The 19,187-nt window shown below is 44.4% G+C and overlaps 1 protein-coding gene across 6 annotated transcripts in view; it reads right to left on the bottom strand.

Moving 5' to 3' along the window:
- The window catches only part of JARID2 (jumonji and AT-rich interaction domain containing 2), a 230,436-nt gene that overhangs the window by 89,439 nt on the left and 121,810 nt on the right, over window positions 1-19,187 (bottom strand). For 3 of the 6 annotated variants that reach the window (XM_040249295.1, XM_040249294.1, XM_040249300.1), the window contains one exon: window positions 3,047-3,188. The exons of 1 other annotated variant lie outside the window; for it this stretch is intronic. In XM_040249295.1, coding sequence (XP_040105229.1) covers window positions 3,047-3,188 — 142 coding nt within the window. Of the gene's footprint in view, window positions 1-3,046; window positions 3,189-11,792; window positions 12,224-14,524; window positions 15,146-19,187 lie in introns of those variants that run through there. 2 more of the 6 variants (XM_040249298.1, XM_040249296.1) reach the window with 2 other exon arrangements.

The following is a 19,187-nucleotide window of genomic DNA, read 5'->3' as shown; positions in this document are numbered from 1 at the left end:
TCAGATGATGACCTTTTAATAACTAAGAAATTCCTTTTATTTTTGCCTCAATATAGGAAAGTAAGTCCTTTGGAACTCTAGATTCTACTGCTTTTTATGTGCCAAAAACCCCCCAACTTAAGTAAATCCAATGGCAGCAACTACACAGGAGCAAACATAGCTTAAGGGGTTTCCGGTAGAAAATTAACAGTGCAAACATATGAGATGTTTTGACTAAAGACTTAAACATGTTACAAGCATCAATCAGATAATGGAATTGCTTCAACTTGCAGGCTGGAAATTTAGGGCAAGGTCTACACTGAGGCTGGCGTAGTCTACACTTAAGATTTCAATTTTTCTTAAGAAAGTCAACCACATAAATTCCCTTTCTTTCCCCCGCTCTAACCAAGACAGAAGGCATTATTAACTGGTGACCCTAAAAACACGTACCTAAAAAGAGCAATTAATTGTACAAAAAAAGCAAGCATTCATATCATTCTAAAGAGAGAGGTAACACTTTTTCCAAAACAAATACATAAACCACGACTCTGGAATTTTAGGACTCAAGTGTTCTCTCGCAGAAAGTCCAAATGTCAACCGAGAATACAAGTGGTCCATCATAGAAGATGTTCTCTGCATGCGTATTTTGGGGATTTTAGACATGAGGTAAAAAGCAGAATCTAGTCAACAATCTGCTCAATGCTTGAAGCAACATTTCAAAATTACCGTTTAGGTAGGTACTCTGGGCTTGGGAGCAGCAGACACAACATAACTTCTTTAAAAAGGTTTATTATGTGTAAGAAGGTTGGCACTGAAGTCTGACAGTAACTGACAAAGCTTCAGGAACTCGGATTCCAGTTCCTAGGATCTGCCTGACAAGGCAGGGCATGTACCATATAGTTTATACTAAATGTTCATGCTAAATACCAACAAGCAATCAAAATGAGCTCTTTTAAAGCCAAGAAGTAGTAAAAGTTATTTTTTATTTGCTGTGTACCCTGCAACACAACAAGACATTTATGCCCTACCTACACTATCCCTTCATAAACAACAAAGCTCCCTTCTGCTATGCAGGCCACCCCAGACCAGCTCTGAATGTAGCTTAACCTGTCAAAACCTGAATCTATACTATATCCCTGGGTAGATTTCACTAGTAGAGTGTGATCGTAACTCTCCAAAACGCTGTCACGAATCCTTAATTCAGTAAAACAGGGTACTCAGTACGCCAATAATTAAACAGATTAGCAATGGGTTAAGTTTTCCCTAAGTTCCCCGGAACAAAGTTTCTCTTTTCTGGTGCCCTGGAGAATTACAGCTAATTGACTGATTTGCACACAGCTGCCACACAGCACCGCAGTCCCGTGCAAAGAGGAAGCCGGCAGCACTACCATCTGAGAAAGGCACCCGGGGCCAAGGACAAAGGGCCCCCCACCCCCACCCCAAGAGAATGAAGCTCGATGACCTTGTCTTCATACCCCTTTGCTGACCAATCCCAGCAGAGGTGAAGGTGACGGTCAGCCACAAAGCTAAAGTACTGGTCACTGTAACTTCCAACCACAATCACAGAATTCTGTTCTCCAAACACAGATGAACATGATGCTAGCTACACAACTGCCACCCCACCCCACCCATGTTTGGAAACATGGATAGTATTATTACACATTCCAATATGTTTACAAATGTGATTTTAAAAAAATAAAAACATATCCTTTAACCCCCTGCTCTTGTGATGATGCTCTTTTCAAACTGGGGCAGAATCTCTGTCACAGAGCATCTGAAACATAAAAGGCTTCCACTGAGACACTCAGCCAAGTATCTTTAAAAAGAGAAGCATACAAGGTCCAGTACACTGGCAGAGACAGTTCTTATACACACTTGCTAACTGTACTAAAAACAAATCCAAGGACACCTTCTAAGATGCAGTGTTGAGGAGCAAGAGACAAAGGTGGTAGAAATTAATACAGACTCTATACCATGAGTTTTCTAAAGGAAGACACTGCACGACAGGAAAACAAAGGCTTGCAGCTAATGGCTCTCCAATTTCAGATCTAAAGTGCAGATCTATTACAGATTTTTAAGTATCCACACATGGCTACCCTCGTCTTTTCCTCTTTATTTGCTGCCAAATTCAGTTCTTCATCAGATACACACATCAAGATGGTTTCTGAAAAGTTAACTGTAACTCTGTATACAGGAAGGGTACACAAAGAAGTCCAGACCGGGGATTATTTTCCTCCCCTTTTCCCATCCTCTCCAACAAACAGATTCTAAGAACAAGTAATTAATCTTGTCATCCAGGAAAACACTGAGTCTGAGAACGGAAATGGGGTGAAATGAAACATAAATTCTAAATGGGGGCGGGGGAGTCACATCACACAGGAGACATGAAAGAAGGCAGGTAACTAAAAAAGGGTTTCTTAAACACTCAATTAAAAGCATTATTATATAATGTCACATCACTGTCTGACCATGAAGCCACAGCTCTTGTCCAACTACCATAGCCAACGTCCTAATCAAGCTATCTTAAGCTTATTTAGGAAAGTCACCAAAAAAAAAAAATAAAATAAAATAAAAACCTGCTGGTAAATTAATTCTACGAACCGATTTCACACCTCCTTATTTGGTTAACACCAAATGGATTTTGCTTTCCTGACAAGGGGAAAATTTTTTTTAGAAACACCACATTTAAATCTTCATATTTACACCTTTGCAGTAGTGGCAAAATACCATCTAATATACTAAAGAATACAACAGATGAAAATCAATTAAAATGAACAGCAAAGGCAGGAATTACAAACTGGCAACTCTCTGGCCAATTTTTACAGCAGGAACTTGTTTTGTTTGGCTCATCCCATTTTTTTGTGTTTTACTCATCTTTTATGATAATTAGTGGACAATATTTAGAAACCAGGATATCTGATACAAAAATCCAGAATTCTGGCTCCTCTGTGAAAAAAGTCAGGAGACTGGGTGAGTGGGGCCAAGCTTGTTCCCACTTGGACAAAACCGGCACCTAGTTTGAAGTCCCTGGTTTAAGGCACGAATATGTTCAGCCTTGGGTACTAACCTTTTCCTCGACGGCCCTTCTTCAAAATCTGAAGAACTAACATCGTTGCTAGTCGAGGACACTTGGGATGCATCGTCCTTCTCATTCTCTGACTGTTCTGATGCTGGTCCTAATCCCTTAGACTGGCCATTACCCAGGAGCCCTACAGGTGAAAAAAGGGGACAGACACTTAGACATATGACACAGGAAGCAGCACTTCACCCCAGTGTACCCCTGCGCAGTGGCCGATGGGGCAGACGAGGAGCTCGGCGGGAGAGAAGCAGAGGGCACGGGTCCCCGAGAAGGGAAGGGGGAGGCCCACCTCACCCTACTTTGGCCTTACACAGGACTGGAGGGCCTGCCAAAGAAGTAACGCCAACAGCAAGCGATTCAAGCGGAAATGTGTTATCGTGATGATATACCACAGGGTTCTTTCTGAAGTACATCAACCGGGCTTCCCAGGTGGCGCTAGTGGGAATGAGCCCGCCTGCCACGGCAGGAGACTTAAGTACATCAGCATCTTTCAGGACTGGGGAAAGAAAAGTACTTCACATACCAACTCAAACTAGTTATCCTTCCAGGACCACATATTTACTCCAGAAAACACTAAAACCCTTTTTGGAATTGCCTTCAGGAAACAGTAACTACCACCCAAGAAAAAGCATCAATCATTGCTTTGTGGCCATCTATCGGTCCTTAACGAGAAATCTGACTGGACAACTTTCTCTTCATGGCAATCCTTCCCATCAGAGTCGCCATGTTGGAATCTGACCGTCTAAAAGGACAAAGATTCTCCGTGACAGCACACACGGTGCCATGCTGAAGAGGGGGTCTCAGGGCCCCAGGGTGTGCTTCCAGTAACCCGGGCTGGAGAAGGGCCTGCACCAAGTGATATGGAAGCCGTCTGGCAAGCCAGGTCATGCTAATGGGTAGCTGAGTAAAAGCCTGGTCCTCCCAGAGCTCAGACATCCTTCCATCCAATCCAGGGTTCTGGAGGCAATTTCGTTTCTACCAATGGGAGGCTTGTACCCGCCCAAGCGTCCACAGCCACTGGCCCCCACTTTCACTGCCTAGTCACCAGCCTCTGGGCATCAGCAGAAATGCTAACACAGTGCCTACATTCTCACAGCCACAGGGCTTGGCTTTTATATAAAGCCAAAAGGGCAGGAGTCTTTTGTTCTCCCAACACTTTCAGCAAGTTTGTAAGCATTTATGTCCCTGTATTAAATCCCTTTCTAGCTGAAGCATTTAAAGAGTGGTTCCTATTAGTTGCCATAAACACTATATTCCACACACTGAGTCGGATTTGCAGGCAGAAAGCAGTGTATTGCAACAAAACCCTGGGACTTGGCCTGCTTATGCATTTCCCCAGTTATTTGTTTTTACATCATTTCAGAGTATGAATAATAACATAAGGTTGGAAATCTAATACAATGCAGTAAATAAAATCCCATGGCTGTCACTTAGACTTGGGGCTCTGGGAGTCATGACTACAATATGGAAATGAAAACACAGACAACTTCCCAGAGAAAGAGAAAAATGTGGGGAGTGTGCACCATGAGGCAGCCAGGAGACATAACTGGAGGGAAATCTATGGGTCTGAGGGTTGAAGTGTGGCCAACATTTCAAAGATGAGAGCAGTGCTATTCATTAGAGTAACCATAGTCACACGGTGCTGCTGAGCATTTGAAATATAGCTGGTGTGGGTAAGAGGATGAATGATTATTTTTATTTAACCACATTTAAAACTCACTATAACTAACATTTCTAAAATAATTTCATATTAATTCTAAAAGTATTCTGGACAAATTATTAGGTTACATCAAACACATTTAAATTAGTCTCTCCCACTTCTTTTAGATTTTCTAATGCAGCTCTGAAAACTAACACTACATATGTGGTTGAAATAACATCTCTATGATCAGCACTGAATGAGAGCCCTGCAGAAATGAAACGGGTTGGAGTCGGTCCCCTCTCCCCGCCAGACGTGTTAACACGACCACACAGACAGCCCACCCAGACAGCAGGAGGACACAAGCACCCTCGTACACACAGATTAGCAAACTCGCCCAGGGACGGAGTATGAGTCAGTAGATGAGACACCCCACTTAAAGGGTGCTGAATATGAAATTAAAACTCTGGTTAAGGAACCTGTATGAAATTAACATTTAAGGGGCATATATATCCCAAATAAAAGTGTATACCTGGTTGAATTCACATTTTTCAATAGTGCAAAAGGACTCTAAGGAGAGTAAAGTGGGAAAAGAGGAAGGAAATATAACTATTTTCTGCACACCTATCATATGCCAGGGCACTGGGGATAGATGCATAATCCAGCAAATCTAAATTTTAGTAGTGTGTCAAGTTAGCAGTATGCAGTTAGCAGTATGTCAGTTAGTGTGTGTCACTAAATTTTAGTGTGTGTCAGTTAGCAGTGTGCAGCCCTGAACTTGCAGGGCGAGCCAGAGAGGAGGGCAGTGAAGATGAATCACCACAGCCAGCGAACCTGCCATGGGCAGAGCGAGGAAAGCAAAGCTGGTATCTGCAATCACCTAAAAACAAAAGCCAAGGCAGTGGTGGTGCTGATGGCGCAGGAGGAAGAAGAGGTGGTCGTTTTGAAGCTATGTTTGGAACAAGGAGGAGACAGGAAGGAGGCGCCGCTGGGTCAAGTCGGGAACAAGCACTTGCTCTCCCCTCTGGCGCACAGCAAGGTCTCAAGGGTCTGCTGAGCGAGCAGGCAGCCCATGCGTGAATGAGTGAAGGAATGAGTAAAGCAGAGAGAAGTTCAGCTGTTCAGTGACAAGGAGAACCTCAGTAGACTGTGAAGAGCGGCGACCCTCAAGCTGGAGCGCTAGTTAGAATCACCTGGAGGTTCAAGCACAGGGCCCCCTTCTAACATGCTCTTTTAACACCAGAGGATGCTGTCTGCCCTGGGGACCACATTCTGAGATCCACTACTGCAGGGGGAAGCATGAGTCAGTCAGCAAGAGATCTAGTTGCTCTGAGAAGCTCTGGGGAAGTGTGCCCTAGACCCCAGGAAACGGACTACGTTTGTACTGTCATAACAACTCCCAGTAAGGCACCCAAACCCAAAGTTCCACTGGGGCATTCATTCTTCCACCTCTGATCATCAGTTTTGTGAAGGGGAAGAGGGCTGCTTATGATACTTAACCACAAAGCTATGGTAAGTCTGCTAATGGTAAATATGGTTAAAAAGTAACAAATAATGCGGACGGGAGAGAAGTGTTCATATGACTCACTGGAAAAGACCGGATGCTGGGAAAGATTTGAAGGCAAAAGGAGAAGAGGGCAGCAGAGGTGAGACCGTCAGATGGCATCACCAGCCCAATGCACATGAGTGTGAGCAAACTCCGGGAGACAGGGAAGGACAGGGAAGCCTGGTGTGCTGCAGTCCATGGGGTCACAAACAGTCGGATACAACTGAGCGACTGAACAACCACCATTTCAGAGACATCATATAGAACAAGGATTTAATGTTTCTTTTCTCAACAACAACAAAAAACCTGCCCAAGCACAAATTCAAGGAAACTGAATTATGAAATCTTACATGAAAAGGGGCAATTTTAATTGACTGTATGGGAGCTCAATGTCAGGCTGAGGAAGAGAATGCTCTCAAATGCTATGGCAAGACTAAGCTCTATTAAAAAAGAATCAAAGTACTGAGTCCATTGTTCCACGCCCTCATCAGACTGATATCTTGAAAGAACACTGAAGTTTCCCACATTTCAAGGATTAACAAAGTCTATCAACCGAACTAGGGGAGGGATGGGTTGTCATTCACTTTCCAGATCAGGAAAACGGGGCACACACAAAGATGCTGCTTGCCCATTCTATGAACTGGGGGATGTCAGCTGTTTCCAGCCTTTTCAGGGGGTAAGACTGTCGTGTTCTGCATATGACCGACTGTTTCAATTTGAGTATCCTGGCCTGTACATCAGCTCATTTATTTTCAGTGAGACAGTCTATATGGTTGGATAAACTTGGGCTTTTTCTTTTCTGCACACCCCCACCCCACCCTTCACATCTCCAGTGTGCCGGCTACCCTATTTCATTTTGAAGGTTTTCATTCAACTCGTACCACCTGCCAATCCAGGAGAGCCAGGTCAGCAAGACGGATCTCGACGCCATGGGGCAGAAGAGCCATTACAAGAACATCAGGCAAGCCAGTGCGGGCTGCCTCTCCTCTCCCCGACGGAACAAAGCCCTGCCACCAATTTTTACAATGATTTTTAGTCCATGAGAAAGAATCAAACAGCATCCCCTTCTTCAAACACACAAACTGGCTTTATTTTTCCAAACCCCTCCCCTCAACAACACAAACCTTTGTGGGGAGAGGAGGTTAAACAGAGGAAAAGCAACCCTCCCCAACTCAGGCATTCGTTCCCCTCTATTAATATTCAGCAGGTTGAACTTAAATTAAACCACGTCTATTGTCTTTCACAAAAGCAATAAATATAAGCTGAAAATTCCGAGTCACTGCGGTAAAGGCGGCTTCAGCACTGCCTCCAACCTTGGCAAGTCACCATCAGCTGACAGGGCAGCGAGTCACAGGCCACCCCGAGGGCAGTGCCCGTGCTCAGGAGCTTAGAGCCCAGAGGAAACAGAATTCAGCAGCTCTGCACCCCACCTCCCACGTGAGCCAGCAACGAAAAGGCTTTCAAGGCAATATACCTGAACGGGTCCTTGCTAAACCTGGAACAGCAGCAGCAAAGAGGAAGGGGGCTTCCGTGCTGGGGGCTGCCCGTGCGTGTGCATGAACTTCTGCCTCTGGCTGTAACATAAACCGGGCTGGGACATTTGAAACACAAATGAGGCCAAAGATTCCTTCAGCTAAGCGGTGATGACAGCTACAGATTTCAGAACAGAAACATACGCAGAGAAGAAATTCTGTCCCAACCTCTGAAAGGGGGGCGAGCCTGGGCGGTGCTTCTAATTTTATGATGTTTTAGATACAAAGAAGTTTTCCCAGTCCTCCTATTAGCTACCCATACAGGACGAAATACACAATGGAAGAAAAATCTAACGCCTCTTGTTTCACAAAAGCTAGGCCTAGAGAAGGGTTAAAGAGAAAGAAAAACTAGGAGACCTTTGAAGCTGTTCCCGAGCTTCCAAAACATCTGGAGCACACCAAACGTATTAGCATATTAGGGAGAGTCAGTGTATTCGGCTTTGTTGTAGAAGAGATGCACAAAAGGTAATTCTGTATTATGGAGCCAATGCCCGTCTGTCACCCTGTCACTGCGAGACAAGGTATCACATTACATATTAAACAGTCAAGCATCCAAAGAGAGCTTTCATTTGCAGCAGCAGCAGCAGCAGTGCATGTGTGTGTGTGTGTGTGTGTGTGTGTCTGTGTGTGTGTGTCTGTGTGTGTGTGTCTGTGTGTGTGTGCGTTGAGGGAGGGGGCTGGCAAGACATAAAAGCAGCCCCCTTGGCCGAGGTAGGACCTTCTCTGAGGTACTTAGAATGTCTGTTTTGCTGCCATGATTAGTGGAAAACAAAGCCTATTTTCACTCAAATTTTGAAAGAAAAATTAGATTGTTTGTGTTGTACATGTGGATGCCGGGGAAAACGTGGCTGGGGCCAGCTTCACAGAGTCAACATGAAAATGTAGTTTAAACCCAACTGTATACACTCGGGTCAGCAGCTGAGCCTTGGATCGATCCTGGGGTCCCACGAAGGGGGTGAGCAGGGCAGAGGGGTCTGCAAAGCAAAGCCCAGGCCAGTCCACTGACACCCTCTCCACCACAAAACACCAAGGTGGCTGAGAACAAACCACAGTCATTAGGCGTGGTGTCACTGCCACACTCGTGGGCAACAAAGCACAAATGAGCAGGGTTTACTCCTTCAGCTCATGGAGGATACGCGGCCCTTTCCCTCAGGAGGATGGCCCCCGACAGGCCAGGGCGCCCCTTTGTCTGCTCTCAGATCAGCGATGGCGATTCCGCACTCCAGCCAAGAAAACACAGCCCCAGCAGCCCCTCAAAAGAGCCCCCAAGAGGCAAGTGCACCCAGAAAGTAGAGAGAGAGAGAGCGGTATGGATGGAAGAACGGATAGATAAATAAAAGAGACAGACAGATGGACAAATAGATAAGATAGATGGATAGATAGGCAGGCAGGCACATAGATCGACAGACAGAGAGGCAGGAAGGTTACAGAATCCCCCAGGAACCCTTCACAGCCAGACTTTTTCTCCACAAAACCTTCTTGGACATCTTTTCAGAAAGGATGTTCATTCAAAACCTGACAGGGATAATGTCACAGAAAAGATGGGCCACTGGGCAGGCAAGGAAAAGTATCTGACCCTCATCCTTTTCTCCTCTTTTCAGAATCAAGCAAATGACTGAATTTGAGAGACCTGAACAGGAAGAGAGACAAATAGAAACCCTAGCCCAGGAGGCAGCTCCTCACCTCCAGGCACAGAGGGAACAAGCCCGCAGACAGGCCATAAGCACACACAAGAAGGCTGGCCAGATCCCTGCTCCGACTAAACCCCAGCGGCCAGCACCACCAGGAGACAAGAGGCCTCTCCTCCCCACGCCCCGACCGGAGCCACTGAAGAGGCTCCAGCAAGGACCAAAATGCCACAGCGGAGCTTCACTGGATTCAGAAGTGCCTCCACCGGAAGGGCCCAGGATCTCCAGGGAAGATGTCTGACTGGGCCCAGAAGCTACTGAGGCTCTGGTGACGATGCAGTAAGCAGGGCCCGTGTGTGTCAGCACAACTCCTCCACTTCTTTAGGGCAAAGGCTCTTCTCCCTACACTCTCCATCCTCCCACCCTTCACCCTTCAAATGATTCCTACAACAGTCAGAACAGGTGCCGTGCCTTGAGCACAAATGATTACTGAAATAAGAGCATTCACATTGCTCTGCGACGAGACGCTCTACCTGCGTCCAGTCACCGCCCTCAGTCTCCCACCTCAGGGTCACACCTTCTCTTGGTCCCTGCCCCCATCCTGGGACCTCGCTGTGTTTACACCGGCAAACCAGTCAACCTAGTTGTAACTGTCCATCAAAAGCACAAATCCTTGAAATCCCCTAAAAAATGAAACTCAGGTCTCTTGCCAGATAAGTGAAAGGGTATGCTGGACAAGTGGCCCAGTGCTGAGCGTCCGCGAGGTCGAAGACTGCCTTCCACATTCAAAAGAAGTGATTAAAGGCAGTGTTGGGCTTAGGCTGGTGTGGAAAATGAGCTGCAGAACAATGGACCACTGCAGAGCCTGGGAACTTAGAGGCAGACACAGCGGAAGGGAACCCAGCGCATTTTCATCAAAATTCTTTTAGATAAACAAGACCAGTGTGTCCAAAGTCTTCTGTTCCGATAAGGTGACATGCCAAAATCTGGTTTTATAAATCCCGTAATTTGCACTTCTCAAAGGGAGATTTTCCATAAGCAAAGCATGTTCCCAGATAGTGACATTCTACCTATAATTAAAACGTGTCTGTGTGTGTGTGTGTGTGTATTTGGAGAGAGAATAGGAAAGCTTCATACAGTCATTACATTTACCCCACGAAATATAGTCACCCAAAGAAACCAATTCTCGAATATTAACAAGTCTCTACAAAGTTAAACAAAGCTGGCTTTAACACAAATCAACAAATCCCATAAAGTTATTAGCTTACAGGAACAACTCCAAACACTTAAGTGCCCTGACAACTTAATTCAGAAAGGTAAACAGCCACATCCTCACGCCAAACATCCCTGGCAGTCTTTATTCCCTAAGCCCATAAAACAGACCCCATGGAAGTCCTAAACTCTTTGTTATAAGCTTTCTGGTGCACTCGTACCTCGCTACATACAGATAAGTCAACTGTACACCCACTTCTCAGATACTATAACAAAGGATTAAGTGGGATACTCAAAGTCTAAAAGAAAAAACAAAAATCTGCAGACAGCAAGCTAGCTCAGAGAGGCCTACTGCCTCCTGGAGCTGCCTTCTTTCCAGGGTTGAAATGTAATGGAAACAGTACAGAAAGCAGAACTCCAGTAACAAGGCAAAGATTTGAGGCACCTAAAATTGATGGCTGCTAAAATTCACCTGTGTTTATACTTATGCAAACATGTATGAATGCACGAAACATGGGAGCAGAACTGAGAGCAGTCAAAGTTTAAGCTTTGAGGTCTAACCGAGAATCACTGAGTCTCTGTTTACGTGCCTCAGTTTCCTCCATTTTTCAAGGAAAGAGGACAGAGGCGGAGAAAGAAAGTATGAAGGGAAATGAAAACCATGCATACTATTTATAAAGGAGACCAAAGCTATGGCAGAGGATGAACTAATTTATAATCAAACATCTATTTTTAAATGCTGGGAAATGATCACAGAAACTAGCAATAAAATAAAGGGGGCCAGCCATCACTGGATGGCAATTCAGTCCCCAGAGAAAGGTCGAGATCCATACAAGCCTGAGTAAAACTGCAGATTTGGCCAAAATGGTCAACAGAGCTCAATGCTTTAAGAGCGACATGAATTCTCTCTTGTAAATTTCCACAGTGCCTTTGCAGGAACCACCACTGCCCCCAAGGAGATACCAAAGCCGAGAAAATAGTAATATTAAGCAAATCGCAACACTTTTTTTTTCTTAAACATACTCTCATATATATACAGCACCTTGCCATCCATAATGGATTTAATCAGGACCCCAGCAGGGAAACCCACAAAAGGCCTATTTCTCCCACAAAAGCCACAGCAGCCTGAAACAAATCTAGAGCTATTTGGTTTTTTATTTTATTCATAGGAACAGACCTTCTATCCCAGGTTCCTCAAGATAAGCCACCAAAAACTGCACCTGACAGGCCCGTGGAGCAGCCATCCTCAGAGCCGGATCATTGCAGAGAGACAGAGAGGAAGGAGGACAGAGGACGGGAGGGAGGAGGGGGAGGCGCGCGCGAGGCAGGCTCGGAGCACTTGTCAACAATCCTCCCCTGCACGTAACGCGGGCGCCTGCGGATTCCGCCAGTGCAGACTCCGCGCGGCCGGGGGGAGGGGAGGCGCCGGGAGGGAAGGTTATTTATGTGGCTGCGAGAGCCTCTAACACCAAAGAGGAGGGGTCTGGGGCTTTTTTTCCCCCTTCCTGATGAATTAGAATGAGAAAAGGGAAAGGCTCAAATAGCTTTTCACCCTGTAATTTCCTCAACCTGCAATGCAGACAAATCCTTATTTTTAGGATCTCTGACACGGCGTGGGGCGGGATGGGGGGGGGGCGCGCCCATTGGATGGGAGCAGTTTAACTGTCCACCCTTCTCTGGGCCCAGGGTCAGACTGCTCTCCCCCTCCTCGCCCCCGCCCCACCCCCCCCACCCTCGCTCACACACTCCCCAGCCCAGCTGCGGGGTCCTAGCATATTTTCAATGGCATCCTTTTTTTAATATCATAATCTGTGTCATTCAGCACTTGCTTTTTATTTATTTTTATTTGTTTTTTTGGCTGGGAAACCTGGGCAGCTCTCCAGACAGACTGCAGAAATCTCTTTCCACAAGCTCCTCCTCCTCCATCCCGCACGCCCCCTCCCTCCCATTCCTGCAGCCCGGGTGCTCCATCACTTCAGTGATGACCACATGGGCCACGGCTGCCCTCCCCGCCCCCAGCGCCTGGACACCCCGCCCCCAGGCACATAAATTCATCTAATCTAATAAAACAGAAGCTGTTTTCCCTCATTGTTCCTTGAGGATCTTTCACAAAACGGGCTCTGTGGCCTGGCAGCTGCCGAGAGGGGTGAAAAAGGCAGGATTCCAGCAGGGCTGGCCAGCTCCCTGGGCCCCGGATAACTGCAGCTCGCATCTCCTTCCCTATGTCATAAGCTGTTTGATTGTTAAAGTCAAAGCTTTTGAAGCTTTTGAACTTCAGCTGGCAATTATCACGTCCAAAGCACATGCTCTGAACACCAGCCCACATTCTCCTCTTTATGCCTCTCCAGAGGAGGAGAAGATGGTCGACACCCTCAGAGAGGCCACATGGCATTGAAAGCTTCACCAGCAGGCTCATCCAAGGGAGCTGGGGAAGGAATGCCCCTTACTCCTTCCTACTTTCTGCTTGTGGCTGTTGTTGTTTAACTATTTATTGACTGAGCCCCTTCTGGGCTTTACATACATAGGTCAAGTTATTCAGACTTCAAAAAACCCTAGAAGCAGATCTGTCCTGGTTGCAGGGCCAGTACATTTTGTCCACTCTGTTTCCTAAATGACCACAGCATCTCTACCTGCCTCACTTTCAAACAAAAAACGTCAGGAGGCAGGTGATGGTCAGCCCAAACCTCTACTCAATTTCCACCACTTTAAAACCAAAATTATAGGTGAGGCCTTTGGAGATTATCTAGTACAATCCCCCACTTTACAGATACGTCAAGTGAAGCTTCTGCAGGTCTGGTTCTTAACCAAAAGCACGGTGAGTAAATCCTCAACAAGCAGAAGGCCATCCAAGAACCCGGGGTTTCTGGGGCCAGGGGCAAGCTAACACGCCAGAACAACCTCATGCAAACTCCCTGTAGGATAGAGGGCTGGAAAAGCCTCTGCAACCATTACACGCCCAGTGTGAGCCCAGAACAGACCCTCATTCAGCTCTCTCCAGTGCAATCTATTCCTATTATGCTGAACAACTGTTTGGCGTGTATCCCACTGCAGCATAAGTCATACACAGTCCATTAAAGGGCATTTAAGGGGTGACTGTTTGGCTCGTCCCTCTTCTTTGTACTGGGACTTGTCTTAGTGGCCTTCCTTGATCAAAAGCACCCAAGAGGGAGAACTGCAAAGGAGATATGAGGCAGGTATTGTTTTGGATATATGGAAATTTTGAAAAAAGGTTAGTAAGAAAGTACAAACCACAAGACATAACCAATCAGTCAGAAATGAAGCTTGAGGGTCATGAATGGATAATGGCTATGCTTAACACCCCAACTCTGACCACTCAGACACAGCCCCTGTGGGTAAGTAAGGGCTCTCTGCTCTTTCCCTATCTCTAGTCTCCCAGGCTTCCTGTTCCAATCAACTGGAAAAGTAACAAGGTATTTAAAGTCAAAAAGATAAGGCAACCCACTCCAGTATTCCTGCCTGGAGAATTCCATGGACAGAGGAGCCTGGCGGGCTACAGTCCATGTGGTCGCAAAGAGTGGGACATGACTGAGAGACTAACACTTTCACTTTAACAGGATGTTGGGCCCCAGGCTGCTCTTACTTCTAAAAGCAGAGCAGCTTCTGACGACGCACTTTTTGTTGTTCAGGTGCCAGGCTGTGTCTGACTCTTTGTGACCCCATGGACTGACTGCACCATGCTGGGCTCCTCTGTCCTCTACTCTCTCCCAGAATTTGCTCAAATTCATCAGACTATGGACTAGGGATTTATTCCCTAAAAGATGTGCTTAGCCAGCCCTGTGTGTCCACTCTGTCCTGTGCTCTGCTGCTGGGTCAGGAAGAGGACCTGGGAAAACTCCTGGCTGTAAACTTCAGTAGGTTTTGGACTATTCAGCTAAAACACTGTCTTACCAAAGAGGAAAGCTATCTTCAGCACCGGACAGACTAGAAGGACCAGCATCCTCCACGAGATATACAAGAACACTGAGAGCGAAGTTCAGCTTCACAGCAGCATCACAACTTTCAGTACTGAAATTCTGTAAGAGGGGAGGGTAGAAAGGGAGACTGGCAATGACTGTTTCTTTATTCAAACAAAGTATGATTGACAGCATCACCAGCTAAGTTGCAGCATTCAAAGATCACAGGAAGTCTCAATTCTTAAATGAAGACAAGACTCCCCCCAATACTGGCAACTCTGTCGAGCCCCCTTTTCTGTGACTTGGATAAAATAGAGAAAATCTGCAAACTCAATCACTAAAATACTCTCTATTGTGCTTCCCCCTGCCTCTTTTTTTAGTTACAGCACAAATATGCATGCCTAAATTGTGTATTATTTTACTGTGCACAATTACTAGCTTCGCAAAAAAGCTTTCACATCATGTTAAGCCCAGAAAGATTTTTCTTCCAGCTCAACATTAGGTTACTAAGATCCCACCATGATTCTGTTTATACTCTGTCCCGTCATTTTCACTATGGTTTATCACACTCTATTGTATGTTGTATGTGGGTGTGCTCACTCAGTCGTGTCTGACTCTTTGTGACCCCATGGAACCTGTAGCCCACCAGGCTCCTCTGTCCATGAGATTTCCCAGGCAAGAATACTGGAGAGAGTTACCAGTTCCTCCTCCAGGGATCAAAGCTGCCTCTCTCGCATTGGCAGGCAGGTTCTTTACCACCATGCCACCTGGGAAGCCCCACTGTATGGATATTTCACAATTTATTTTGATTCTCTTGTTCATTTAAAGTGTTGCTGATCTGTTGCTATCATGAACCATGCTGCAAACATCCTTTTGCTTGTCCCCTACCAAGCAAGTGCTATGGTTTCTCTGAGATACACACCTAAGAGTAAAAATTACTAGATATTCTTGGATATGCAAATATTCAAATTTATAAGTTAACAGCAAACTGGTTTCCAAAGTCAGTTTTTTGCTTGTGTACCAGTAATGTATCACTGAACCTCCAAATGTTTAAATATTAAGACCTCTTATTACTCAAGACTCCAGAATACTAGTCACTTCAACTGCTACTTTAGAAGAGATCAGAATTTCAGAAAGAATGTCCTATCTGAAGAAATGCTCTGCAGCCGGCCAGGTACAAGGCTGCCTTCCACTTGATTATTGCCTCAATGCCAGGACATCTGAGGTCTCAGAATTAGAGACCCACCTACGTGCACAACTAAAATGAGCTGGGCCAACTCCAGCAGCCCACAATACACAGCTGAAGCAAACCCCAAATCTTGGAGGTGGACAAAATTGGAAAGAACAATTCATTTGCTTGCCTTAATCAAATTTGGATATCTAATAATACCCTGTGCTAATTAAGAGAACCTGCTGCCTCAGAAGCATTAAGACCTTATTTTATTCATGTATCCAATCAAGAAAGTCAGCCGATATTGAGGGCTGGGATCCGCCTCAAACAGGAAAGACAAGTCTGTCTTTCGCTAGAGCAAACCCTGGGGTACTCCCTACCACCCATGATCAACCTCCACAAGCGCTGCAACTCCCTACCTATACAAGCTACTGCACATGACGGGGGCACCTTACTGCCTGAGTTATGTGCTATGAACAGCAATTTACCAAAACTACTTAAATAGGAAGGCAGGGTAGAGTGGGTTTCCCTGTGAGAGGAAGACATAATAAAGGTGGCGGTGTCCAGGAAGTCTAGGAAATAAGAGGGTTTTAATGAGCGCGCTGCATTAGCCATGTATCCAAAGATATTTCTCTGTTAGCTGAGCTGACTCACACAGTATGGACCATATCACCTAAAGTATAATAATTTTTAAAAAGCCTATACAGAAAAATGATCCACTGTGCCAATATCTGACTTTCAAAAATACTACTGAAGTGTGGGCACTCTGTAGCAGTCATTATGTTAATAATAAACATTACTTGTTAAAATTGTATTTAAATCAAAGTTAAGACACTGGCAGTATACCAACCTGAATTAAGTACATACGGAGTCTGACTTGGACCCCTTCCAAGAGGGCTTGCTAATTCCTGAAGCACCAACAGCGCTCAACTGTGTAATGCATGCGGCTGGCCCTACAGCCAACGTGACTTCAAGGCCACAATGTACAATTATAAAATAATACCAATAATTACAAGAACACAGAAGGGAGAACTGGGTTGGATGACTGTATGTTAACTAGTGAAACAAACTTGGTTACAATGGACTTGGTCACTAATACCACTGAAATGCAACTACAATTAAACCAGGAGGTTCAAGTTGATAAGCTATCAGAAAAAATGTTCCATCAGACTTAAAAAAAAAAAAAAAAAAGGTTTATTTGGGCATCTAAACCACTAAAAACCTTACTTATTCACAGCACATATATCATAATTTGGACAAGGTTGCTTGGTTCTAATCTTAGTTTTACTTCCCATTAACTGTTAAGGAGAACCTTAACTCTCCTTAAGCTCTCACGAAAGCTCTCTGTGCCTCACTTTGCTTATCTGTTAAATGGCCATAAGGACAACAGTGGTTTAAGATGTCAAGTACCAATGGCACATGATGAGCGCTTTATGAAGGGCTACCTACATACCTCAATAAGGGGTTCCATGGTGGCTCAGATGGTAAAGAATCTGCGTGCAGTGCAACAGACCTGAGTTCAATCTGAAGGGAATGGCTATCCACTTCAGTATTTCTGCCTGGAGAATCCCATGGATAGAGGAGCCTGCTGGGCTACAGTCCATGGGATCACAAAGAGTCAGATGTGACGGAGTGACTTTCACTTTTTATGCCTTAATAAAACTTTGGTGCTAATGAAATAGAATTTTTGTGGGTAATATTTACTTTTAATTATTTGATTGTAAAAAGAAACAGAAGATACATATATATGTAAGCTTTTAATATTTTTTAAACTTATTTTGCTTCATTGCATCATGCAGGATCTTTAACTGTGGCGGAAGAACTTAGTTGCTCTGCAGTATGTAGGATCTTAGTTCCCCAACCAGGGATTGAACCAGTGTCCGTGCATTGCAAGGAGATCCCTAACCACTGGGATACCAGGGAAGTTCCTAATGAGTTTTTTTTTTTGTAATGATTCAGATAATGGATTTGAAAAGGTAGACAGAGAAATGATGCAAAGTTAGAGAGTATCAAAACTATGGTTTTGAAAATTAATCATAATAGTATTAAGTAGACTTCAATGAGAATCACAACATGGCCACTTTACCTCCTTAAGGACAAAGAATAACAGAAAGCGCTGTTTGAACAGCACTGAGACCAAGAACAGAGGCAGGTCACAACACTGACAAAACCTACAGCCTCACACACCGCAAGTATGGCAACTTACTGATAAGGGGATGACAATTTTTATATCAGTGATTTCACTTCTAGGAAGTAGTATGAAGAAATTAAATAGAAACAAGAATTTTTGTGCAAGGATTTCAATGTAGTTCATCTTTATTATTTTGTTGCTTCTTTTACTGGTTTAAATTCTTTTTTATTTTTAAAGAAACAAAGTTTTCCTGTATCAGCTTTCTGAGCCATGCAATAGACAGACAGTGCTGGTTTTCAAACCTGGCAACATGGACAACCCATGATGGTCCATGAAGGCACTGGAGTAGCTGGCCTGGCGGGGTCACGTACAGCCAATGACACGTTCTCATCATTCCCTGCACTCTCAAGCCTCAGTGCCTTTGCACATACCATTCCTTCTTTTGTGATAGTCTCTCCTCTGTCTGCCCAGGAAGTCCTGCAGCCCCTCCTGCTCAGCCTTTAGCAACAGTATCACCTGCTCTACAGGTGCTATTCAATGTCATACCTGATTGTCAGGTTCCTGACCAAGAGGATTTATTCTTGCTCATCATAATAACCCTCAAAATCTAGCCTAAGCCTAGAGAAGTGGCCCAGGACTCATGAATCCTGTCGAAAACATAAGGTGCTTCTTTTGAGGCCATCTCAGAGTCGTTATAAGCCCGAAGCACTTTTTATTACCTCAGAGGGCCACATTCTACATCTTACCAAACTTTCAAAGGCAACCCTCCGCTTTTCTTCCTAGAGAGGAAAATATGTCAAATACTTATCTCTGTGTTTAAAGAAAGTATTTTGCTAGGAATGCCTCGTGAAATTTATAATATACTTGGTTTGCTGGCAAAATTAAAGAATTCTTGAGAATTAACTTCAAGTTTTCAGGTGAAATTAAATTAGAGCCTTCACAAATTTAACACTAACCTTCACATTATGTTTTATACATATTTAATCTTTTAATGATTTTTTTAAAGAAATGGAGACAATAATTTATTTACACCTGTAAAGTTGTTCTGTGTATTCCTCAAATTATTTATCTTTTATACTCTAATTTTTATAAACTTGGTTTGTGACTAATAATTTTAAGTAAAAACTACAACTATAATCCTCTTTTTTATAAGGTGAAATTACATCAATCACTATTAACAGTTTTGTTATATTCTTCATGGTATTTTCCTTAAAGGTATCATGTATCATACTAAAGACTAATGCTCAATATGGAACATGATTGTATTAAATATTACACAGGATTTTTTAAAATCACATTTTCAAACACTTAGGAACATGAGGAAAGAAAATGTAACTTCAACTGTAGAGATTCCAT

The sequence above is a fragment of the Oryx dammah genome, unplaced genomic scaffold (assembly GCF_014754425.2).
Source record: "Oryx dammah isolate SB20612 unplaced genomic scaffold, SCBI_Odam_1.1 HiC_scaffold_11, whole genome shotgun sequence".
Taxonomy (NCBI): Eukaryota; Metazoa; Chordata; class Mammalia; order Artiodactyla; family Bovidae; genus Oryx; species Oryx dammah.
The sequence above is the reverse complement of the archived record's forward strand: the minus strand, read 5'-3'. Positions and strand labels throughout refer to the sequence as shown.